At 39.9% G+C, this 25,418-nt stretch overlaps 3 protein-coding genes across 4 annotated transcripts; 1 reads left to right on the top strand and 2 right to left on the bottom strand.

Annotated features, from left to right (window-relative positions):
- Nucleotides 1-361: 361 nt before the first annotated feature.
- On the bottom strand, nucleotides 362-11,194 carry ift56 (intraflagellar transport 56). Its single transcript, XM_084379344.1, has 18 exons — nucleotides 10,751-11,194; nucleotides 10,444-10,587; nucleotides 9,241-9,333; nucleotides 8,959-9,073; nucleotides 8,067-8,116; nucleotides 7,624-7,769; nucleotides 6,126-6,297; nucleotides 5,539-5,613; nucleotides 5,316-5,418; nucleotides 4,415-4,470; nucleotides 3,739-3,792; nucleotides 3,582-3,645; nucleotides 3,408-3,496; nucleotides 3,027-3,110; nucleotides 2,059-2,128; nucleotides 1,643-1,749; nucleotides 922-1,055; nucleotides 362-709 (listed from the first exon to the last, which is right to left on the bottom strand). Exons 1-18 carry the CDS (start codon nucleotides 10,751-10,753, stop codon nucleotides 595-597), a joined length of 1,674 nt encoding a protein of 557 aa, XP_084235470.1. The 5' UTR covers nucleotides 10,754-11,194; the 3' UTR covers nucleotides 362-594.
- Nucleotides 11,195-14,390: 3,196 nt separating this feature from the next.
- On the top strand, nucleotides 14,391-14,720 carry LOC311249122 (snaclec VP12 subunit B-like; the record flags this gene model as incomplete). The annotated part of the gene is made up of 1 exon (XM_084339875.1): nucleotides 14,391-14,720. One exon carries the CDS (start codon nucleotides 14,391-14,393, stop codon nucleotides 14,718-14,720), a length of 330 nt encoding a protein of 109 aa, XP_084196001.1.
- Nucleotides 14,721-16,864: 2,144 nt separating this feature from the next.
- On the bottom strand, nucleotides 16,865-25,319 carry LOC311271123 (mitochondrial glycine transporter B-like). Of its 2 annotated transcripts, XM_084376618.1 has the most exons (9): nucleotides 24,843-25,319; nucleotides 24,384-24,482; nucleotides 23,528-23,611; nucleotides 22,216-22,340; nucleotides 21,749-21,833; nucleotides 20,802-20,981; nucleotides 19,812-19,980; nucleotides 18,701-18,864; nucleotides 16,865-18,604 (listed from the first exon to the last, which is right to left on the bottom strand). In XM_084376618.1, exons 2-9 carry the CDS (start codon nucleotides 24,393-24,395, stop codon nucleotides 18,482-18,484), a joined length of 942 nt encoding a protein of 313 aa, XP_084232744.1. In that variant the 5' UTR covers nucleotides 24,396-24,482; nucleotides 24,843-25,319; the 3' UTR covers nucleotides 16,865-18,481. The 2 variants fall into 2 exon arrangements, with proteins under 2 accessions (XP_084232744.1, XP_084232745.1); XM_084376619.1 differs by lacking the exon at nucleotides 23,528-23,611 and having other exon boundaries at nucleotides 24,843-25,314.
- Between the last annotated feature and the right edge of the window lie 99 nt (nucleotides 25,320-25,418).

Genomic DNA, 25,418 nt, shown 5'->3' on the forward strand with positions numbered 1-25,418 from the left:
CTGCTGCTTTAACTTCTTATTCTACTAATAACTTTATGAAACTACAATACTGAATCAATGGCGTAAACCTTTTACCTTATTTTACTGTCAGGAAATAGAACATTTCACGAAGCAATGCATGTCAAACAAACTTTGACATGACATTTCCAAATACATTTCACAAAGCAAATGTTTTTGTTAGTTTGTTTCCTTAGATCTTTTTTTTTAAATTTTAAAACTTTATTTCTTTTATTTTAGTCTCAATAATCCTACTTTTGTCATGCTCACTCCTGTTTTTTTCCTCCTTTAAAGAATATGCTCATATCTTGACATCAGTTACCGCACTGAAAGTCATACCAGTGAATCACTGACAACAAGAAAGTAATTTTTAAAATGCATAGTCACAATTTTAATACAAATATAAGTACATAGACATTGCAATTCAAAACTTACACATTTTAATACAAAACACTACAGTTTACAAGAGATAATAGCTCAATATTTCTTCGCTTCATGTAGCATAGATATCATTCACACAATTCAGTCAAGTGAAATGACTGCTGATGTGTGCATAAAGTAGCTTCACTTGATTTAACCTGCTGAAGTTCAAAGCTGTCATGTGAGGAGGACTCTGTTGTCTTTTGCCCACTTCCTCAGAGCTCGCAGGATGTATTCAACCTGGGGGTTTCCTGAATTTTGCAGCAGGAGCACCACCTCTTTAAGTGTCTCCCTAGAACACAAACAGGAAATAAGATTCGATCAAAGAATGCAACATCTGTCATGTTTCTCTTGATTAGACATCACACCCACTCAAACAGACAACAGAAGTTTTAGGAGTGAGTCCAGATCTTATTCAGTTAAAAAACAAAACAACAAAAGAACAAAACAGAAACATACAGAATCTACACACACATTATTGCACAGGAATAAAGACAAACATACTTGGACTCTTTGTTTGCCAGTATGAGCTGAAAGACGCCGACACATGCCCCTCTCTTGCCTTCCCAGTAGTTGGAGCCTGGGTCCAGTTTCTCCAGTGCATCAAACGCTTTGGCTGCGTAGTAGAACTGGCCCATCTGAAACAAAAGGCTGTGATCATGAGCAACATATTGTCTTCCCAATAACACAGCCAAACTTTTTGAAGAAAAATTTCACAAAAACAATCAAGGAAAAGACATTAAACTGAGTGATCTGCCCTCAGCAATGAATTACAGTTTTTTAACAAAGAAACAGCCAGATTAATACAATGATGTGAGGTACTTATTTAGAGCCGAAACAATTAGTCGATTGACAGACAACTAATCTGCAGCTGTTTTGACAATCAATTAATTTTTTGAATCACTTCTCAAAAAAAACAAAACAAAGCCCAAATATGATGTGACATCTTTTTTTTAAGTATATTCTGCTTTCCTTAGTTTGATATCATTAGAAACTGAATACATTTTGGTTTTGGAGTGTTGGTCAGACAAAACAAGACATCTGATGACATCTTACACACAAATAATAATAGATTTAGCCAGAAAAGCTTATTTAACATTTATTATTCTGCTACTAATCTTTTAGTATAATGCATCCATTAATCTCAGTATAATGCATGCATGTATACCCACTGAAGTGGGAACAACAGATGATACGCGAGGCAGAAAACAGAGGAAGATGTCACCTTGTAGCAGTCGTTGGCGATGAGCTGTAAAAGACTGAAGGAATCAGAGGAAGTGCCCATCCTCAGATAGAGCTCCCAGGCAAGCCGGCCCTTCTGGTTCATTATGTCTGACAAGAACAAGAAGAGTGTTGAATAATCCATCATTCACACGCTGTTTCAGCAACCTTCATAGATTCAGATTTGGAAAATATTAAACGCCTGTGGGCAGGATTTATTGATGTGGATTAAGCAAAGAAAAGAGTGAAAAATCTTTTAATGGAGATATCCATTTCTTAGAACTGTTGAGTGTAACACGAGTCGAGTGCAACAGTGACCCTAAATTCTTTACAAGCCTGAGGCTACACATCTGACAGCAGCTTGTGCTACATGAATGAATTAGCCTTGCATTAAGATTTTTGTGAGAACACTATACATACAGCATCGTGCCAGCCAGCTGAGGTACACGTAGTCATTCTTGATCTTTTCACTTTGAATCAGCAGAAAAACCTGAAAGAAACATTAAAATTAGTCCAAAACATTAGTCCACAACTTAAAGATTTAAAGAACCAGTGTGAAGGATTCAGTGGCATCTAGCAGCGTGGCTGCAGATTGCAACCAACTGAACACCCCTCGTATAGCCCTCAACTACAGTGGCCACTAAAAAATGTGAAGAGGCCCTCCTAGAGCCAGTGTTTGGTTGTCTGTTGTGGGCTACTGTAGAAACATGGCAGTGCAACATGGCGGACTGTGTGGAAAAGGATCTCTCTGTAGATCAAGCCCACAGGAACAGCACCAGGCTTCAAAGTCAATAAGACAGTGGCCAATCTGTGTAATTACAACGTCACATGATACACGTTGGCCTAAAACGACTTTTTCCCAAAAGCTTAGATTGTGAAAGAAGCAGCTGCAAAACACTGGATTTTTTTTTTTTTAGCTTCACAACCCCCTGTGAAATGACTTGTTTTACTATCAGAGTTTGAGCCATTTGGTCTTATAACATTTGATTGGTCTAGAAGAGCCACGGAATAATTGATTGTGATTTATTCCCAATCAAGTTAGCTGGGGGCTAAATCAGAAGTTAGCTGCTCGGCTAGTCTCTAGTGCACATGCTCTATGGGCCACACAATGTGGAAGCTATGCAGTTAATTTTACACCCAGGAGGTCAAACTTTTTTTGGCTTCATGAGCCACTGAGGAGCTTTTATAGCCGATGCTGTATCCAGATTCCCCTTATTAGATCCATGCTGTACATATAAAAGGCTCCTTATAAGGTAACAAAAACACAATGATTCTTAGTTTCCAGTGATAAACATTAATGAAAACATAGTTATAAATATGATATTCCTTTTCTGCCCCTTAATCTTACACACTGGACCTTCAGGACCTTCAAGGCTTAAGTAAGTTACCTCTTCTGCTTCTTTGTAGTTGCCAAGTGCTGCTTTAGCCTGAGCATAGTTGAAGTTGAATGTATCGTCATTATAGAAGTAACCCTGCGAGAAGAAAAGCACAGATATAAACAAAAAGGTTAAGATTCAAACATAAGTGCATACCAACTGCAAGCATTTTATTGGTAGTGAAACTCATCGTGATAAAGAGAAAACACACCTGAATAGATGTACTGCATCTGTAAAGCACCACTTGTCATCTGAAGTGACACCTATCACCCAGTGTGTGGGAGTCTTTTTTCATCGCCCTCTTACATACTGATACCACAGTGCAGTAATATCGCTGTGATTCTTCACAGGAATATACCATATAACATGTGCCTCGTGCAGAGCAACACTAACCTTGACTGAGTTCAGATATATGAGAACATCTTCAAACTGTCTCAAGAGGAAGAAGCAGGAGGCCATGCACTGTCTGCCAGGAATAGTATCTGTGAGACAAAAATGTGTCAGACGCACATGCTCGCACAGTTTAGTTTTTAAGAATCAGATTGATCAAATTCAAATTCAAAGTACCGCATTCGCTAGCCGAGCCTCCGACTAACTGAAAGAACTGCTGAGCAATTTTTAGGTGATCCCTCTGAAAGATAAAAGAAAAATACAAACAGTTTTCTAGGAATCACTGTTATCACACTTGTTTGTGATTAACTAGTTTTTGAACAGAAATACTCACTGATCCAATTTCTTGTCCCAGTGCGGCATTTACCACTCCTTTCAAAATATACTCCTGAGAATATAATGATCAAAGTCAAAAAAATCATATGTTCTCTTGTCTAGTCTCTTCATGGTGAATGCATTTGAAAAAGGAGAAAAGCAACCTTGATTATCTTGATAGAAAATGTGGAAAAACATTCAGTTGTTGAAATTCAGTTGTAGATAAAATATAAAATCATTAACATATTTCTTTGTCAGGAGTTTATCAACCATTGGATCTGCTTTTTCTTTGCCGCTTCAAAATCCACTTCAACAAGCTGAAAGACATACATAAAAGGGACACAAAAGCCAAACACTTCACATGCTTTCAGATCCATCTGACATTAAGGTGCTTTTGAGGATAAAAACTGGTCACATAAAAGGAAAAAGCTCTTCAGGAACTCTTAAGAGGAGCGAGGAGAGGAGGTCTATTAACAGACTTCATTTTATCTGCCAAGATTCTGGTTTTCATTGTACATGTTCATTCCTGTTAAAGAGCATGAGTGTAATGAACACAGCCACTGTATTAGGCATTTTTCACATTAGAGTGAAATTCAGCAGATCTGGAGTCACTTACTGAGTCCAAATAATTGTGTAGCGCTGGAAAGAACAAGTGTAATGTCAAATTAAAACTTGATGTCACTTTGAGTCATTACCTGAGGTGTCGAGGGCACCAAATCTTGGATGAGGTTGTAGGCTTCCTGGACATCATCTGCAAGTGAAAAATGGAGCATGGATGTAGTTGTTCTTCATATTACACTCATTTCCAGGTTCATAATTTTGTTTTGGGTTACTACTAGAATAGGTTTACATGCTCCTCTGCGCAAAAAACACATCAGTTTTCTCATACTGTCCAATGCAGTAGCACTGTATTTTCCCTCTGTCTGAAACACTCTGTTTTAGCTCCTGTCTCTTTAAGGCCCGCCTCCTGAATACCAAGTCTGCTCTGATTGGTCAACTCACACAAGCCTGACCCAGCATTGCTAAAACAACAGAGCAGCTGTGCTAAATGAATTCTTATGTGCCAAACTAGTTGCTAGGCATAAATAATGCAAATGTGTGATATGGTGACATAGTGTGATGTCACAAAGTCACGGAATTAAAGGCGGGACTACTGACGAGGCGTTTCAGGAGCAGTGCTTTCTGTGGGAGAGAGGAGCTTCTGTTGGTGGGGGCTGTTGGTGATGTTTTTAACTTTCAAGATCTTTTACATGCACAAGAACCTATATAAAGCAAAAATGCATTATAAGTCTCCTTTAAATGTTGCATGATAAATATGATAGTAGGAAAGCATGTGGATTTATTGTGTTGTATTCTATTTCATCATTTGTAGTTTACTTTAAACTTATAATACTGTCTATTCATTAGAAATGTTCTATTTTTGTGTTCATAACTTATTTTGGATGAGTAAAGTTGATTGCATTTGTAAATAAAGGTCTAAAGAAATGAACCTTTAACCCTTTTTACAGTCGTATCCTGCATGCATGCATTTTCATAGAAATATTTCCCATGTTTTTGTTTGTTCCAGGAAAAAACTGCACTGTCATGGCCGCACACCTTGTCTGAGATAGTAGATGACCAGGTTGAGTCTGGCCTCAGGTATCACATCAATCAGAGGAGGCAGCACCTGCAATGCCCCCTCCCCACCACGAAACACCACCTGCAGTACACAGGGGGACAGATTCACAATGTGGAAAAGTAGCTTGTATGTCACTGGTGTATGCGCACCCTTGGTTACACAAACCTACACACTGGCAGTTAGAGCTTGTGAAGAGCTTACCAGGTTGTGTCGGATAAGCTCCTTAGCAAACTCAAAGGAGCAGGAGGAGATGTCGATTAGGTTCTTCAACTCAGCCTAAGAGTGGGAGAGTGCACACATGAGTCAAACCTACCACCAGTTACTGACTCACTGTAGTGGTGCATGCATGACTAATGAACAGAGATTTCCATCAAAAAGCACAATAGCTGTGCACTGACACCACTGAAATATCTTTAATTAGTTCCTTCTCACTAAAAGTTACAGTACTGTGAACTGTTGTTATAATTTCAAGTATCTGCCATTGACATATTTGTTGGGTTTTTTTTATGTTCAACTATCTAACTATTAGTGATGGAGACACAAACATGGATAAAGATTTGAAAATGAAAATGCAGTGAAATAAATGTTTAAATTAGAACTTGCTTTTTCATTTCATTGTTAAAATAAAATAGCCTTTAATCTTTGGCCAATCAATTCTTCACAGATATAAGTGACAAAAAAAACAAAAAAACATAAATATGTGTGTATGAAAATGTGAATAAAACAACGTAAAAATGAATAACAACCAACATATCGTCCTGGATATGCAGCAAACAAACAGTGAGTACCTCAGCTGCCTTGCCATTGTAGAGTCTGAAGTGGTTGCAGGCCTTGAGGTTGAGGGCAATAGTGGAGTCAGGCATGCTCTGCAGGTACACAGCCAACACCTCCTGGGAGACGTCATAGTAGTCCAGCTTGTAGTAACACAGAGCCACATAAACTTTCAGGGCCAGGAAATCTCTGAAACACAAGATACAACGAGGACGTGGAGCTGGCTTTTTGACTTGACTATGTATTTCTAGTAGCAGATGGACACAAAATATTTCTGATATACATATGTTTTTTTTAAATGAACAAATGTAGGTTGTTTTTATTTTTGTAAATGTTACCCCATCATTCACTATCATATACTATTACTGAACGTGATGTTGTGAAATGATGACTTAAATCAGATAAGTAAATACATTTTTCCTTCTAATTCATGACCTTGTAAAAGTGGTTGGAGTTTCGACGGCATGGACTCAAATGTGATCTGTTTTAGGTATTACAGCAGGTTTGTATCTGATGGGACTCTGCATTACAGTCCCGACCACTCTCCAGGGCAGAGCTCAATGGTAATGTATAAGATTTGTCTTCACTTAAGAGTGTTGTCCTGTTGCCCTATGTTGGACACAAGGGCCAGAGTTCAGTGAGACTAAATACTTAGGTTACCTGTGGTACTGTTTTTACAATCTGAAGCAATAAAAAGCCAATTTTTTTCTTTTATAGTTAATGTTCATAATCAAAATAGCATTTCAGCAAAAGACAGCTCTTATTTTTATTGTATATTATGATAAAAAACATCTTTATAAAATGAAGATATTTTTAGAATCGATTGTTATTGAATGGTACATTTTATGCACCACCTCCTGAGGCACAGTCGCCGTAATTAGTGCAAAAAAAGCCGGAGACAAGAAGTTATCAGAGAAACAAACGACGGAAGATCTGGATGTCAGAGCTGAGTTTTAAAAAGGAATGAATATTTGCAGGCTAGCTAAAACTAAACAAGCAACATCAAGGCCTTGATAAAATGGCATGGTACTCAAAAAATGTAATTTTTGCATAACCCCATTTCGATATTTTTGCATTTTTCTGTTAACATTCCAAGGAAGTAGCAGTATTAATAGACAACAGCAAGTGTGCTCAGAGCTGCCTGCAACTAAAGCTGCTGTGAACCCAGTAAAAAACCTCACATGCAGCTTGGCCCACAGGCGCCACAGAGCCATGAATAGATCTCTGAGAGAAGTGAACCAGGATATCTAGTAAAATCAAAGTCTTTCATTTTCTCACCTCTGCTGCTATGGATACAGTATATCAGCGTTAGAGGAAGCTAGTTCAGCAGATCTGATGTACTGACTTACTTGCCGTACTTGAATTATCTTTATGGTTCCACAAGGCGTGAGGCGCACAAAATCTAACACTCCTCCATTAACAAGTCACCCCTGACAAGTTGCTGCTAGGATGGCACATGCGCCCAGTTGCAGCAGGAGACTGTGAAACTAATTTAAGAGAGTAAAAGGCACAGACCTGTTCTGCAGTAGAAGGCGTTTATAGATGTCTATGGCCTCCTGGTAGTGGGAGCGCATGTAGTGGATGGATGCCAGGCTCAGCTGGTCCTCCGTCACGTCCTCCAGGTTCTGGTGGAAACCCATCAGCTTCTTCTCATCGTTGAACTGAGACACAATATCAAGACAATGGAGGAATACATCGTACAGAAATGTGATCCTGGTAACATAAGAAGCAAGGCGACTGAGAGAAAAGCAAGAAGACGTGAATCACTCTTCGAAACAAACAGGTCGTAAAAAGTGGAAATACTCTCTCTGGAGAAAAAAGGTGTTTTTTTATTTTTTTATCAGGACTGTGTTGAGATGAAAGTTGAGCTGAAATACACACACAACCTATTACTCAAGTACTCAAGATACCACACAATTCTTGACAGTATAATAGTTATAGTATAATGGTTTTCCAACCTTGTGAGCCAAGTGGAAGAGTAGTCGGTTTTGAAGAGGTGACATTGGTGCTACAGACAGACAAAACAGACCACATTAGAGTAAGAGGCATCGTCATGAACATCATAACCTCACTGTCAGTAATCACAGAACTGACCGAACAGCATTGGATGTGATCTGGTACAAATGTACACAATATCTGAGAAGTGAATTAAAAAAGATTATCCAAACTGATTAATTGATCACCAAAATAATTGGTGATTAATTTAATAGTTGACAATGAATCAATTAATTGATTAATTGTTTTGCCCATTTAGCAACAGCCTGTAATCCACTGATTTCCTCTGTGTACCTCAAGCAACATAAAACATTTTGCTGTTTCAAACAAAAGCCTTCAAGTAATCACCTCTAGAATAAAGTCTGGTGCAAAATTACTGTGGTCAATTAAATGTTGTCCAAAAATACAATCTATGATTAAAAGTATGAGGACAACTTTCTGCACAAAGACTGGCGGGCTTTCTGTATGTGCATACTTTGTGACATTTGGACTGAATTAATTTGATTTTTAACTGAAATCAGGTGAATGAGTATGTCTTAATTTAAAAAAATAACCAATAATTATTGATATTTAGATACCACAGGGTGTTATTACTAACTATACAAATCAATTGCAAAATATGTTTCATTAGATTTATTTTTCAAATGTGAAAACAATATAAATTTAGTGTGTGGGCTGGTTGGAATAGCAGGCAATTTCACATTCTGGAAAATGTATTGATGATCTACAGACAATCAAATGCTCAATAGAGCCACAGTGTACTGCTAATCAAGAGGATTTCTCTTCACTAACAAAACTGAACAAAATGTAGGTCAAGTGGTTGCAAAAATGTACAATGTACTCTGGACAGTTTACCCTTCGATGCTGCTTCCTCAGCCTCTTTATAGAGCCCCAGAAAAAACAGGGCACAGGCCAGATAGACCCACACCTGTTCAGGACATTCAGGCTTACTGGTCAGAGACTTGTACTCCTGTCAGAACATGATGAGGAAATATTACAAATGTGATCATACCCTGTAAAACTGTTTGTCACATCCTTATCCATTGTATTCCATGCATTTAGCATTTATTCATTTGAAATAATGTGTTTCTAGCTACATACACTCATTCAGGCACACACATACACAACAAAAAATACCTCCATTGCTCTCTTGTGATCACCCAAGTGAAAAGCGCAGTAGCCAATCCAGAGGTCCGCATGCTCCTCTTTCTCGCCAATACTTCTCTGAAACTAGAGATGACACAGCAACACGTCAGCAGCAGAGCAGCAGCATTCAGTGATACAGTCTTTCTGTAGCAGTGATATAGGAGCGAGGGTATTTCTGAAACTTTCATTTCAGGGCATGACAGGTGATACTCTGCAGGAGGAAATGCATTTAAAAAACAAAGAACGGTTAGCCCCTCTGTGAAGATGCAGCCATTATTTATTCAGCTCCAAGGAAATTCAACACAGCAGTTCCATCTAGGTCATACAAGGTATTCAAATTAAACAGTCATACATTAATATTTTTTTTATTACATTAAATTATCGCTTTATTCCTTAATTTTGAAAAAAATTGTGGTCTAAACAATCACCAGCAGGCAAAAAAAAAGATCACTTACTTATAGGTCAGATGAGGGAAACCCATTTCTTGGGCTGTTAGAAATCCGGTGTAGAGAACATATTCCCACTAATATTTGTCATTTGAGGACGTTACTGATTTTGATATTTGGAATTTAAAAAAAAGAATCAAATAAGAAAAAAATGTCAAATTAAAATAGTAATTGTATTAAAACAGAAACCATTCTGATATGGACCCTTAGGAGTCTGTGACAAAGAATGAAAAAAATCAACCTGTCTGTGCTCTCTGGTGGACAAAATAAGTAATGGTGACATTGTTTTTAATTTACCTCAAAATCTACTTTGTCTCTTCTCTATTACAATGTCTTGTTATTTCTTGGCCTACATCGGTATCAATATATGAACAATAACCCTGGCAGATATACCTGCCTGCCTATCTTTAGTTCAGAACTACACTTACACTGCACTTGTCTCTCCATAGTGTGCCCACTCAGAGCTCATCTGCTACACCACACATCCTCCATGTTTCCCTGCCTCCTGCTCCTGTGTCTCCAGTGATATAATAAGTTGATAACAGACTGGACTAAATTCATTGGATGAAGTTCTCTGAACCCATTTATCTGACTTTTTAAAGGTTATGTATTTATTCCTTTTATACACTTTCTTAGCCCGTTTTTGGGATTTTTTGCATTTTTTTCTAACTCTGCAAATGACCTTGGCACGTGATTATTAATCTTATTAGCCCATTTGGATTGAGTTAAGTTATGTGTATGTCTGTACCTCTAATAGTGTCAAGGCCCCAAGGTAGTCTCTCTGCTGCAGGTATTCCTCCAACCGGGGAACCTTTGTCTTGTTTTTCTTCTTCTTCTCACTGATGGTCGCAGGTGTCTCTCCTCCCACGGCTGGCTTTATGCGAGAGAGGATCTGCCAAGGTACAACATTTGATTTTCCCAAGTTATCTCATACTGTAGCTTTGAGTGGGTTGGGGCCAGCATCCAGAACAATTGCACTGACAGGATAACTTATGAGACTGTTATAGGCGTACCATAATGATGCTGGCATGAGGTATGTAAAAACGGTAACTCACCATGTTGACGAGTCTTTCTTGAAGACGTACCTAGCAAAGACTTGTTTATCACTAACCTAGGTAACGGTGGCTCTCCTTATTTATGAAAACACAAACTGTTAGCTGACACTTCGCTAGCTTCCCTAACGTTAGATTTTAGCTAGCGCACGGTTAATTTTTCGTGGAAACCAACGAGATAACGCCGCCAACGTTAACTCAATTCTCTTACGACGAACATGGTCGCAATAAAATCATAGTTTAACAAGTTTTTCACCATCTCGTGGATGTGTTAGCTCTTGCTTAACGTTAGCGACCTAAAACTTAAATGCAGCATAGATAACTTCTTCCGCACTCGTATTTTCAAATTAAAAGCAGACGTAAAGTTCTTCACAATGTAGTGAGGCAGTTAAAGCGTCCGGTGTGGATGTGACTGGTATTATGGCTCTCCTTTGAAAACTTCTGAGGGGGACAAACCTCAGGTGCGACATGCGAATCGAAGAAAAAGCGCGGAAATTGGAAGAGTTTTGGACAACGGGTCTCGAGTGACTTTTATTTTGTAGTCAGTCAGAGTTTGGGGCTGAACAGGAAATAGCTCGGCTCTTCTGTCATGAACTTGATTCATTGATGTGTTCTTTGTTGCCTAGCGACGGTACAGAGCGCTATCGCGGCGCTCGTCGCGAAGGATTATGACAAAACTGTTCACAGAAGAGACATCCGTCCGTGAACCTTTGTACAAATACATAATACATCTAACTGGTGCCATCGTTGCCCCAGTGGCCTAATGGATAAGGCACTGGCCTCCTAAGCCAGGGATTGTGGGTTCGAGTCCCATCTGGGGTGGTACCTTTTGGGGTTAATGCAATGACTTGATCACCTGACATCCTCAAAACATCCCGATTACTTAGAAAAACGCCATTTGATAATGTTTCCTGACATTCGTTCAAATACTGTATTGTAATATCAATAATTCTTCTAGACCTCAACAAGAGTTTCTGTTAATTTGTGTGTTGTGAATGACCTGTTCACAACAATCGTGAATCTCATCATGCACAAAAAATCAGCAATCACGTAAGAACTCAAAATAAATTATAAATTATAAATTATAAAAAAAAAAAAAAAGTATTCTTCGTGTTTTCCTGTTGGGTTTTGCAGCAGATATTCATGTTTAACCTTAACTGTCAGATTACATTGCAATGTTTAAAGCCTTAAATTACTGAAACCAACTTTTAAAACAAATACGGAAACCTACATGAAAATGGACATGAGCAGAGAAACATTACTTTTTATTATTCATGTTGACACTAGTGAGGAAAAAATGAAGAAACAGATGAAAAGTTTAACTCACTGTCGGTGAGTGTGCTGCTCCATCTTGAAGTCCAGGTTCGTCGCAGGTGGGGACTGCAAGGAACTTGAACACATCCTCCTTCTTCATCCGCAGCACATCCAGACCTCTGGCCATCATGAACACCTTCCCTGCGAATTTAGTGGGAGAGCTAGAGGGGGTTGTGGCAAGCAACAAATAAACCACAACAGAACAAATATTCTCAATAGCAGGCTCTTGTTATGATCAATGGGGGGAAAAAATACTGAAGAACAGTCTGTTGAGATACACAATCTCTTTTGAAATAGAGACCTGTAGAAAATGTGTGCAGAGAACAGTCAACATATACAGCAGTCACATAAAATAACACGCAAAATGCATAACTTCTTCTTTAGCAGATGACATTTGTACAATTGTTATAGAGATTTCCAAGATGGTCCGCCACATATAAACAAAGTAAAACAGTATGAAACTGTGTTGTCCTTTAAGATCAGTTTGTTTATTCAGTTTATTCAGTCATGAAAACAAAGAGTCTGTTTATGCCTAAGTACAGCATTCAGAGCTGCGCTAGCATGCTTCAGGACTCTTTGTCATGTTAACTTATGTGCCTTTTGTTTCCGATGTTAGAACACATGACCCATCAGATTCTGTGGCAACATAAGGAAAATTAGATTTTGACTGCTGTTAACACAAATTGTGACAGGCTGGCATACAGCTAATCAATCCATAAGATTTTTAGCTGTAGTTGATCCTCTGACATGACATAATCTGGTGGATCACAGATTTCTTGCAGCACAAGAATTCCCTGTTCTGCCTACAACCACACAGGACATTTCACTTTAAGTTGTGCAGACTCAAAAGACAAACCAGGATATTCTGTGCTCAAACAAAGCCTGCTCTCGTTGTTTCTCAAGGTCAAATGGAAATCAATTTCTGCAGCAAATTTTGTAGGAAAATGTGTGGAGGCTTCAGTGACTTCAGCTGATCCGGTGCATCCTTAGTAAAACCAGTGTCGTGGTTCATATTACTTTTGGCAGTCAAGCACAGCTAGCATGAACCAATGTGTAGCCTCCACTATTGGTACTTCTTGACTTCCTGACGAAGGCTTGATGCTGAAACTCGTTAGAGTTTGTTTTTACAGTCTAACCTGAACGTGCCACGACATCAAAGGCATTTTAATTGTTTAAAATGGGAGTGCCTTGAACCTTCTTGAGATGTGTGTCATTTATCCCTATCCAAACTCAATTTGTAATAAAACTACATTGTGACATCAAGCTTCTTTTTGTTAGACCTTTGACACACAATGCATCTGGAACCTTTGGGACTCCAGTGGTTTGTGATCACTGGTGAAGCTGCCAGCTTTGTCTGGTTCAATGCATTACGTATGTCCCCAGTTCATCCTGCTATCCAGATAGTGAGAATCCACTCAGTTATGAGGATTTGGGTGGAAATGAGGTGTAGCTGTAGCGCTTGCTCGTTCTTGCTCCTGATGATTTCAATACCAGGTACCTCACAGTTAAATGATGAATTAGAGGCAACCCCTGGCTTTTGTTAGAAACTACTGAAGCACCCGCGGAGGTCACACTTTGAATTGCTTGCATCACCTTGAATATTTTAGCATTTGATACAAACCTTCATTCATAAACATTAAACTTCAGTGACATGCCGATTAGCTACTTCACTCATACTTTCCTGTTTTTAAGTGTGTTTTAATGCAGAAATGTTACATATTACATCTTTAAATGACCAAGTGTTGAGTTTAAACAGAAGATGCTTCAACCTTTCACAAGGTCAAATGAAAATACATTTCCAAGTCAAAATTGGGGAACAGTCGGAAGGCTACAATCCCTTCATTAGTCACGTCACAGCAGAGGAGGGATCACACCTTGAACACAACACGCATGCTCATCCCGACAATTATCTTTAAACTTCTCCACCATGGAGTTTGTGGTTTTGAAGATGCTCTTTATTACAAGTGTGTCTGCCCAGTTTGGAAAGCATGTTTATGTGGAACATAAATACGAATGGCCTGAAGCTCAAAAGTACTGCAGAGATCATTACACTGATCTTTCCCCCATCACTTCACGGAGGGAAGAAATGAGACTGAAAAATGCAACAACTGGGAAAGTTTGGAAGTTCTGGATCGGTCTCTACAGAGATGGAACAGACTGGAAGTGGTCAGGAGGAGGACACGCAACATATACACGGTGGGATGTGGGCGAACCAGATGACAGACTTGACCAGAAATATGGTAGTGCTTGTTGGGGCGGTTGCAGCTGGAAAGGATGGCACAATTATGGACAGAGAGAGTTTCACTTTTTCTGCATCAACCTGATCGTGATGGAGACCAAAATGACCTGGCAGCAGGCGATGGTGCGATGCAAAGAGAAACACACTGCACTCATTAGCCTGCCCTCTGAGACCGAGCACATCCTGGCTGTGAGCGAGATCCAGCAAGACCATGTCACTAAGCGGGTGTGGATCGGTCTGCGTTACTTGCATGACAGATGGCTGTGGGTGAACAAAGACCCTCTGGATTATCAGGCCTGGCCCCAAGAAGGAGATCAGGACCACCTGTGTCCAACATGGAAACGCTGTGGAGCTTTAACCAAAGAGGGACGATGGGAGAACTGGGACTGCAGCGAGAGACTCAACTTCATCTGCTATTAAAGATCATTCATGTTATTTAGCTTTGCAACATATCACTCTTGCTGGTAAGGTTAAATTAAGTTTTAAAATGCTTAGTAAATGTTATTCACCTCTTTTCATAGAAAAGCTTTAAGTCGTGTTTGAAATATTTTAGACTATTGTACTTTTATGAATATTATTGTCAGCTTAAGGCCAGAAGAGCCACAAATAACCAATACCTAACAATTATCTCTTTTATAACATTATTTACAGCATATTTATGTAACTTTTTCATCTTATAATAACAGCTTTTAAATCCATATGATAGTACAGTGTCAGGGTGAATGGTGTCTAACAGTCTAACACATGTTTACTTCAGCATACACGTTTTCAACACATAACACAACAACACAGCAAGTTTATGATGTAATGAGTTTTGTTTGTAGTTTGCACCTACATTATGTCTGACAAATAGTGGTGTTGCACTCAGAAACTGTGGGGGGCACACAATGCCAATTTCTTGGTAATGTTGCTTTATGTGCTGTATGTAATACAATGTTGAGAAATTGTGCAAATGTTTAAGATTAGACTTCAAACTGTATCTTTAGTCACAACCTTCCTGTAGTGTAGAATACATTTTTAGAGTTAATGCAACATTTATTTACATTTATCAGTTTTATAACGTTGCTTTAAATAACCATGGAGTGTGCTTATATAATATATTAATATTAGGACAGGGCAATATATCTATTATATCTCTATTGTCATATGAAATTAGACGTCTTGGACCGTGATATGACATAAATGTTGTCTTTTCTAGGTTTCAAAGGCTGCATTATAGTAAAGTGATGTAATTTTCTGAACTTATCAAACTGTTCTACTTGTTCTAATGCTTGTCTTTACCCACTTTTTGGATTTCACTTATCAAAAACCTCACTGTGTTGATATTTTGTCAAGGTACCAATAGTCATCCTTATGATATTGTCCAAAATCTTTTTTTTTTTTTTTTTTAGGTATTTGCTCAAATATGCATACTGGGATATTTGATTTTGTCCATGTTGCCCAGCCCTATGATGGTCTGCTGGTAAACAATAAGAGAGCATTTCATTATTGTTTCATGTTATTAAAGTGTCTCTGTGTGTGTGTGTGTGTGTGTGTGTGTGTGTGTGTGTGTGTTATGTATTTCAGCAAAAACATATAAAGTATATATTGTCAGAAAAATCTGACCCAGATCTGCAGAAAAAAATGAAATCATGTCTGTTAAATCAAACATTCATGAAATGCTTTGGCTGTTTAAAACATAAGGTGACATAGTGGTGGTGGTATCTAATGGCTCTCTGACCATATACAGCAGCTCTGGATTGTAGATAACAAGGATGATTCTATATTTATTTATTTAGATGAAGGAAATATGCTAAATTAACAACAATTTAAAGTCAAGCTCTTCTTAATTAATAAAGGCAAAATATTTTTTTTTAAAAAGAGACAAATTTATTGACATTAAAAACCAGGCAGGCACAGCTTCTGTCTGAGCACAAACCACATATCTACAACAACAATGACCATATACAATATAGTCGCCACAGGATCTATGAGGATTACAGGACTGGTGTGATGATGAAGGTAATGGACGAGGTAAAACTTCCTGGTGTGAGTTACGGCACGGTTAGATACACAGTTTGTGTTACACAACAAACACTGAGGCATTTAGAAACCAACTTGGGTCAATACATTTCTATTTTTGCTACACAACCTTCCAGTTATATCACAGATCAGGGTGGACAGTAGTGTCATGTAACCAAGACTCCAAACACTCTTCAGTGTGTTTACACTTAGGATGCAGAATGATCAAGTCTCCCAATCTTCTCCACCGATGAGATCTTCCATTTGGCATTATATCTTTAAACATGTATATATGTATCAATATATCACCTCTTTTTCATATCAACAACAATAAATACCATTTATAACTAAGGGCACACTGTACAAGAAACATAAAAATATTGCCTCCATTTGTTACAACTAGTAGTTCTGTATTAAGTCAAAACCAGGAAGAAGCTGGAAAATGTCAACATCCGGATCTCTCCAGCAGCTACATGGATTCTGTTTCATAAACACAGTTGAACAATGATCAAACAATGCTTCACTCGCTTAATGTTGTGGAAATACACTCACAGGCTACTCATTTCATTTCATCACAGCAGGTAACTCACTCCAACAATGTCCAAAATATTTGAATATTATCTTACAATTGAACCCTGTCATTAAAATGTTTAATGTGTAGAAAAAAGTCAAATGATGAAAGTGCTAACTTGAAGATATACTATGCAGAATTTTCTTCAAATGCAATGTATAGGACTCATACAAAAATAATCTTTCTCAATCATCACTTATGATCCACTTACAGAGAACCTGCCCTCTTTTTTCCTTTGTATGTTGCAGCCAATAACAGCGTGGGGGCAGGAATCTATATAAACTGTCAACCAGGTTACATCACTGCCTCTATCTCTCTCTTCTGCTCTCGGTCTCCCACAAAGAGCTGCAGGTCTGTGTGTCTGTTTGACCAAGGTTGGGGCTGCTGAGCTACACACACAGGCAGAGCAAAGAGACAAACAGCAGACAGAATGAATTGTGCACTGCGGCTGCATTCGCACACAATCTTGAGGGGTTATGTGGAGGTATTATTTTGCATTTTGTAAATAGGAAAATAACACTTTAATTATCTGATTCTCTGCTTTGTTCTCCCTCTCTTTATTCACTCTCTAGCTTGCTCGACTAACGCTGCACTCTCTCTTTCTTGGTCTTGCCTGTTTATGCCGGTGATGAGGGGCCAGCTCTGAATGGTGTGTTTACAAACAGCAACAACAAATCCTGCATAGTATACCTTAAAAAACACAGGAAAACAATGCAAATAACATTGTTGTTTTTGTCCATAAAAAAAGCATTTAAATCCTGATCTGATGTCATCACAGGTCTAAATATTTTCAGCTATATTTCTTAAGACCAGATGCTACTTAATCCTTTAAAAAGCACATCTGGTTTCATTTTGTTGAGGCAGAAGTGCACCACAGTTGCATATAAACTGTAAATTAGCATAGATTTGAGCAGTGTGGCAACAAAGGCTTTACTGAGATATTCTTCCCATAATGCAGCTGTGTGAGTGACTCTGATTGTCTGAGCCTGTAACATATTAAATATGTAAGTCTGCTTGATAATTGGCAAGTAAGAAACAGGGACCAATTGTATGTACGTTTCATAAATATGGCAGAAACCAGAGCTCCTCTCTCTGCAGTGCTTTGTTTTTGGTTACCTCAGCAGATGTATGGTACACCAGCTTGCTGAGTGTCCCGTTTGTCTCGACAGCATTTCATAAAGGCGACTATGCTGCCAAGCACAGCTACAGGCCCTCTGTCAAGGGCATCTTTTTAAGTAGTGAGAGGAGGAATAAGTTCACTTCACAGCAGAGAGTGTCACTTCAGTCCAAGATTGATAGAAGAGTGTGTCAGGTATAGCATCAACAGTCTCAAAGTCACACACCCACACCCACAGACAGGCACATTTTCAGAAACATTTAAATATCAACAAAGAAACGCACACACACACTCGCACAATTCTCACTCTCTCTTTTAAGTCAGTTATCCACCTGGTTCCTCTTTTCAAACTCTTGATAGTGCTCGTTCTCTGTCTCTACCAGCTCCACGGCTCCCTTCTCTTCTTTCATGCAGCTTTCAGTGAGAAAATGCCGTTTATCATTATCCCCTCGTATGTCGTCCTGTTTTACCGCGGCTCAACACTGGTGCTCTTCAGGATTTGAGGCCCATTCGAGCCATCAGCTGTTCGTAGACAGTCCAAGCCATGGCAGCCATCAGAGTGCGTCGCAGAGACCTGGGTACGGCCCCGCGGAAAAACCCACCCGTGCCATGCTCCTGAGGGAGAGAGCAGAGCAGGAAAGGTCAGTATGATATGTTACTGTTAATAAGAATAAGACAAAAACTGACTGCTGGGATTGAACAAGCACACACCGCGTAGATGTAGCGGATTGCATCTGTCGTACTCCAATGGGATGGGCTGATCTGAATGTGGGTCTTCACCACGTCAGCAGGCTGTGTGGCCAGCGACGCCATGACGCCTGCCACCACCCCACAGCCGAAGTTCACCAGTGGGGCGTAGGCTGACGAAGCCACCTCTGAGAGACCAGGCATCAGGAAAAAGCATCGGAGTATATTAAATTTACATGATGTAACTTTTTACAGTAAAACAACAGTAGTTATTGTATGTAGTTGACAGACCTGGCATTTGTATTTTTACGACAGTGGTGTTTCAGGTGCACTGCTAATAACAACCTGACCATTGCAGGATTTTTTAGGTTTTGAGACTGATTAGGACATCTTTTAAGATAAACTTATTGGTAAATTTAAGATATTATCAGGCCTGGCCAGTGTGTCTGTTGGGCTCTACTGCAAAAAGAAAAAACACAGGAATAAGCAGGTGATGGACGGAAATAATCTCATCTTCAAAAACAAAACATTCAATTGAATTGAACACAGGTCGATAAGGTTTTGCAAAGCGTTTCGTTCTTCTTTCTTGTTCTACACAGCGTCCCGACTTTTTCGGAATTAGGGCTGCAATGAAAAGAGCGCCAGTAAAACTGCAAATGATGTAAAACAGCTACAATGTTTTCTCTTCCACAACATTTTGTCTCTCCAGTGACAGGTAACATTTAAGTCACATGCTGCATGTACATTATGATTTATGTGTCAGTACTTTTTGTATTGAATTTAGCTGCATTTTGTTTGAATCAATACGCTGACTTTTCTACATCAGCCGTGTCATATTTGTACTTTTTCCCCATCAAAATATCTGGTGGCTACAATGTCTGTTTTTATTGATTTGCAAATGTGCAAAATGATGCATTAAAAATACTTTTAGATTTAAGACACATGGTAAAAGCACTTAAAAGCTCTTTCTGAAGGCTAAAGATTAAAAAGCAGTAAACGATTCACTACACTTGATTGATCTTCTTTAATACAGGGACACCACTTACACAACCCTCTTCTCATCAGATCTATAGAAAGCGGTGCACCACATTTTAATGACCTCCACTTCGATTAGCTGATGCAGTGTGGCTCTCACCTTGAGGCAGCGCCTTCTTGGCCTGGCTGTAGAACATGACGTAGATGCCGGAGAAGGGAGCGTCTCGGAGCAGCGTGGCGGTCAGCCCAGAGAACAGAGCTCTGACTCCCTCCGTCTCATACACACTCCTCAGAGCCCCGGCCACGCTCACATAGTTGTAACAGCCGCTCTGAAATAACATATAAACGTGAAATTAACACCATTATTTATGACATTCTCTCTTCTCTTCTCTCGCTGCTGTGGACCACCTGTTGTAGATTGTGATCATTAATGTATGGATTTATGAACGGTCGCTCATTGGCGTACTCGTCACCATGTTCATTAGCAGAAATCAAGATTAATGAGAAACTGGAGGTTAACATTTCTGTAAGGACATTCTCACTCTTCAACATGTGTGTCGTGCATTTAAAAGAGACCTAAGATAAATTAACAAACAAAAATATCCTCCTCTGCAGCTTAAGGAGCTGCGTTTGCCTGGTTGCAGACCTTTTTTTCAGGTCTGCTGTTGTTCTCACTGATGTCTGTTTCCCCATTTGGTATCCAACCGACCAATCAGAGCTTTGTAGGCCAGATTAAGAATGGGGATGTCTTCTGCAGCTTTATTTTTGACTAAAAGACTGCTCCTTACACACAAGTCAAGTATGAGGACATATTGGTGAGCAAACAGCTCCACAGAAAGCAGCTTGATTTCTTGTTGCTTGTGTTCTCATAAAATGTGTTTGCCGGATCAGTAAAGTTAAATTTGTTGTCATCTTTTTTTGTAAACGTGTCATGTGCTTAAGGCCTATTATTCTCATAACGAAATAAGAATAAAGAAGCAGGTCATAAAAAGATGACCAAGACAAATCATATAATGCAATCACATGTTAACAACTGTCTTGAACTATGAACTGACCTTTTAACAAGTTAACAACATGAAATAATGATCAGCCACAAAATGATACGCCACATGTCAGGTCAGCTCAAAGAGAAAACAAAATGGCGGCTCACCTCGAAGCGGGTCTTGATGACTGTGAATGGCAGCATGCAGACACCAGCCACAGCTCTGGCACCCGCTCCAAGCAGAACAGCCTCGCCAGCGTTGGGCGCCCTGTCCAGGAAGAAGTGCTGCTTCAGGGAGTAGAAGGTGCTGAAGTAGATTCCCACGCCGGGGATGCAACGCACAAACGACTGCAAGGGAGAAACAGAGGCAATAAACATTTCTCATATCCTTAATTAAGTTGGAAAAGGGAGCATTTAGACTGAAACATGGGCCCCAGAGGAAAAGTCACTGTAAGGGAAGATAAGGAGAGAAAGAGAGAGGAGGAGAGGAGTGAGCGCTGTTCTTCAGGTCTTCACATTATACGTGCTGTAAGGTGAGAGCACATTGAAAACTGAAATATAAAAAAATAAATACAATTGATACTGTTTGAGGGGTGCACTTGAAAAGTGTGAAGGGTTGGCTTGGATTTTTTGAGTTGGTTTAGACGGTGTTAGAAAAATGTGTTTTCTTGTATTTTGTGAGTCGATAAAGTGCAATATATACATCGGACTATGACGGGGCCAATCTGAAAACACGTGTCATATTCACAGTCAAGCTATAGTGTTTAAAATATAAAGAAATGTCACAAGTGCGTGCCATCCATGTGACTTTTCTTGCGCTTTATTTGTTCGGCTTAAAACCGAAGCGATGGCCTTTCCTATCCGTCTAAGATATTGTGCGGGATCAATATGGATTGTTCCTATGAACAGGCAAGTGATATTTACACACATGACAGGAACAGCAGACTCAATGCGGCTGTGCGTCTGTTGTGTTCTTCAAGCAGGAGGTGATGCTAATGTAAGCTGAAAGGCAGAAAGATTGCTGGAGAACAAATACCCTCACTGACTACAAAGGGATTTATAACCGCAGGAATTGTTGGAAATGTTGAAAAGAACAAACAAGGTCAGTCACTCACCGGTGAAACTCCCTTCCACAGACTGAAGAACTTCTCTGTCCTGATGACATTGATGAGAACAGTAACCATCCCCACCTTCGGTGCACTGCAGGACGGTTGGGAATTCAAACATGTAAAAACACACTGACGAGAACATTTAAAGTTAAAATAAATTATTGGCTGCTAACGTTTCCTGTTCCTGTCTTCAGTCGAAATAATTGCATCCAAGCAGCTTGACTGGATGATTAGATGGTGCTGGTGTGACTAATTGGCCTATATGGGTCATAACAGCAGTCAGGCTGGCACTGCCTGCAAATGTTGTCCTACCATGCAGTGCCTGTGTCTCTGTGCCCGGAGAGCTTGTTGGAGAGTGTGTGTGAGTAAAAGTCAGAGAGAAAAGAAGTAAAACCAGGCGAAATGTGCAGCGCATGTGTGTTTACACATTGAGAAAATGAGATGTGCGTGCGTGTTATGTTTTGCAAACGCACCCCGGCTTGGCATTGTTCTGCAGGGTCTGCAGCCGGGTCTTAACCAGATCCAAAGGCTGGAAGAGCAGCGTCGAGCAGGTGCCGCTGAGAGAGCCACACATAAAGGCTTTGAGAGCCGGGTGAGCCTGAGGACAAACACAGACAGACAGGCAGGGATAGAGAGGGGGATGGAAATGGGGCAACAAGGGAGGGAAGAGACAGGAGAGAGAAATGGCGGACAGGGAGCGCAGAGAGTGGAGAGAAGACGAAGGAGGTTGAAGAGCAAAGAGAGACACCAAGGATTAGCCACAGTGTAAAAATCATCACGTGAAAATTCAAAATCTCTCTCAGCATCGTCACCTCTTGTTGAATTCCACAGAGCGATAGATCAGATGTTTGCCTGTCACAGATATGACGGACGTATATCGGTATCGGCATGTTGTCTGGTAGGACAACTTTTATTTATAACAGAACTTAATGCAGAAAACAGATGATAGGGGTAATCTATCATTCTTACATTAAAAAGGGTGCAACTGTTTTGGTTGCACAAGCGCCAAAAAAGCGGAGCCCAGTAAATGTAATGAATTTTTTCTTTGTTGTGTATGATGGTAAATGAAGAGTCTTTGGGGTTTGGACTGTTGGTTAGAAAGAAGAAGCACTGTGAAGACGGCTTTTTTGATAATTATTTGACATTTTGTAGACTAAATGGTAAATTGATTAATCGTGAAAATAATCAAAAGATGAATTGACAATGAAACTAAAAGTCAGCTGCAGAATTATTATCTCCAACAAGAGGAACTGACTTTAATTTGAGAATATGCTCATGTGACACTGCCATAACAAGCCTGTAGCACAGAGCAGAGGCCGGGTTCCCACACACTGGAGATAGATGATTGAGATGTACAGAGACAGTCCACACACACACACACACACACACACACACACAGGCGCTGTTGGGTAGAATTGAACTGAGACTAAACATTATCTGTGCTTACACGCCTCATGGACAAACAGCCAGCGAGGGCATGAGACGCAGACACGGACAGACAGACGGACATAAAATACTGTCACTAAACACACACACACTGAATTTAGCTGTAGTTACACCGAAAAACGACAAAACAAATTTAAGAAAACAACACGTAAACAGAAGAACATGTAAAGAAAACGTTTTACAGCAATTACAGCAACAACAATTTTAATTAATTTCTGCACCGGACGTAAACAGTCTCATTTAATACAGACTACACTTAGCTTCTACACACACACACACACACACACACACACACACGCCACTTAAATGCACACATCATGCACAAACACACTCTCCTACCTTCCCCAGGATGCCTGGGTCTCGGCTCTGAGAATCCTGTTTTTCCTGCATTTTGCCCTCTGTCACCTCTCTCTCCCTGTGATGCTGCGGTTACAAACAGCATATTATAAAATAAACCTCCATCTCTCTCACAAACCCTGTTTCCCCCTCTTCCTCCCTCTCTCTCTCTGTCTTCCTCGCGACCCACAATGGCTGTCTCCTGCTTCTCGTCCTCCCTCCCCCCCGTTTCACAGCCAAAGCAGAAGCTTAAACCAGCCTACTTTTTTCTATGGGTTTCTATCTTTATCTTTCAGGGACACACTCACACATCTGTATTTCAGTTGCCCCCCCCCTCTGCAAAGCTCACTGTTGAACTGCATCTTGGTCAAACGCATGAGTCATGAAGTGGCTTTGTGTGTATTTAATGGCTGCATACAGATCTTCCAGCAACCATGTATCCCTGTGAGGTGGCAAGGAAATACATTTCCATAATAAATCATACAATTTTTTTTTTTTTCAAATGTGAAATTATTATCAGTATCGGCTGAACAAATCCATATCGTGCATCCCTAAGCTGTATACTGCTAACACTGACTGGATGTTGTGTTAATGATGTGCCTGAAGTTACAGAAGTTGCTTGCCATTTATGATTTAATATATAAATTATCTGATTGGTGCTTGATGATTCCAGCATTTATTATTTTAATGTCACAACAAACACACACACACATTGTTGTAATTGGTTACCCCGACATTCAATTCCAACTGTGTAATTTGAGAACCTAAATACTAATTAAACGAAGAGTAATTAACTCTCTATCACATTCAGTGCAGTGGCTGTGTGATGAATGGTGACCATAACAGCAGCTGTACTCACCGCTAACTCCATTTTAGACCTGGATGCGGAGCCGGATGAGTCCAGTTTCTCTCCTTCTGCTGCCGTTTTGCTGCTGTTAAATTTCAGCCAACCTCACTTCTGTTGGAAAGATCAGATGAAAGCCATGAGACACATTTCAAAGCAAAACGGACGTCTGCAAGGTCTCTAAGAAGCCGGTAGCATCAAGCTAGGTTAGCGCTAGCTGTCAGAGTATGCGAAGGTTTCATCTTCCTCAGGACAGACCAACATTGACAGGCCGGGTGCTTCACAGTTAGCTAGATAAAGCGTCAAGTGCTGGTTACAACAAATAACGCTACTGTGAAGGCAAACGTAAAACATGGCACACAGTTTTGGGGGGAATAGTTCGCCGAAGCTTCAGTCAGCAGATACACCAGTTAACCAGCAAGCTACAGTACATGAGCTAGCTAACTTAGCATGGTAACAGTTAGCTCCTCTTACCTGACTTTGAAGTCTGTTAAGGACTGGTGAAGGTGATGGTCACCTTATCCAGCTTCAAGAACACCATGTTTTGTATTTTTGTGACGACCTGCGAATGTTTCGGAAAAGTCTAACGTTGGTAAACACTTAAAATGCCAGGCTGAATACAGAACTTTCTGGAAAGGCTCGTCCGCCAGCTAACGCAAGTGTTAGCTCACTGCAGGGAGTTATTAAACTTCAGTCTGGCTCCCGTCTATAAAAATATGTAACGCTGCTAAAGCCTTGACATGGATCGTGTCCCATAAGCTGTTTAGTCAGAGAGAAAAATGCATCGGCAGTAGCAGGTCTCCTACAAAACGGACAGATGTTATCGCTTCTTGCTGAGCTGCTGCGACTGTTAGCATCTGGCTAGCAAAGTTCACCTCCAGTGCAGCGTTGACACACACCATGTCGCTGTCACACACAACTCGAGAGCACCAACACCACAGTACTGAGCAGCGAGTATTTAGTCTGTTAGTGTGGTCAGAGATGAAAAAGGAAGCGATGGGTGCGAAATCTGCATGATATGGCACAAATGTATCTTAAATAGGGAGTTTT

The sequence above is a fragment of the Pagrus pagrus genome (assembly GCF_965226575.1).
Source record: "Pagrus pagrus genome assembly, chromosome: 2".
Lineage (NCBI taxonomy): Eukaryota > Metazoa > Chordata > Actinopteri > Spariformes > Sparidae > Pagrus > Pagrus pagrus.

Coding starts and splice junctions, on each gene's coding strand:
- ift56 (XM_084379344.1), bottom strand. Junction 8,117..8,958: donor TGAGGAAGCAGCATCGAAGG/GTAAACTGTCCA, acceptor GTCTGTCTGTAG/CACCAATGTCACCTCTTCAA. Junction 5,614..6,125: donor ACAATGGCAAGGCAGCTGAG/GTACTCACTGTT, acceptor TCCCACTCTTAG/GCTGAGTTGAAGAACCTAAT.
- LOC311271123 (XM_084376618.1), bottom strand. Junction 22,341..23,527: donor ACCCAGGCATCCTGGGGAAG/GTAGGAGAGTGT, acceptor GTTTGTCCTCAG/GCTCACCCGGCTCTCAAAGC. Junction 20,982..21,748: donor TGTGGAAGGGAGTTTCACCG/GTGAGTGACTGA, acceptor TCTCCCTTGCAG/TCGTTTGTGCGTTGCATCCC.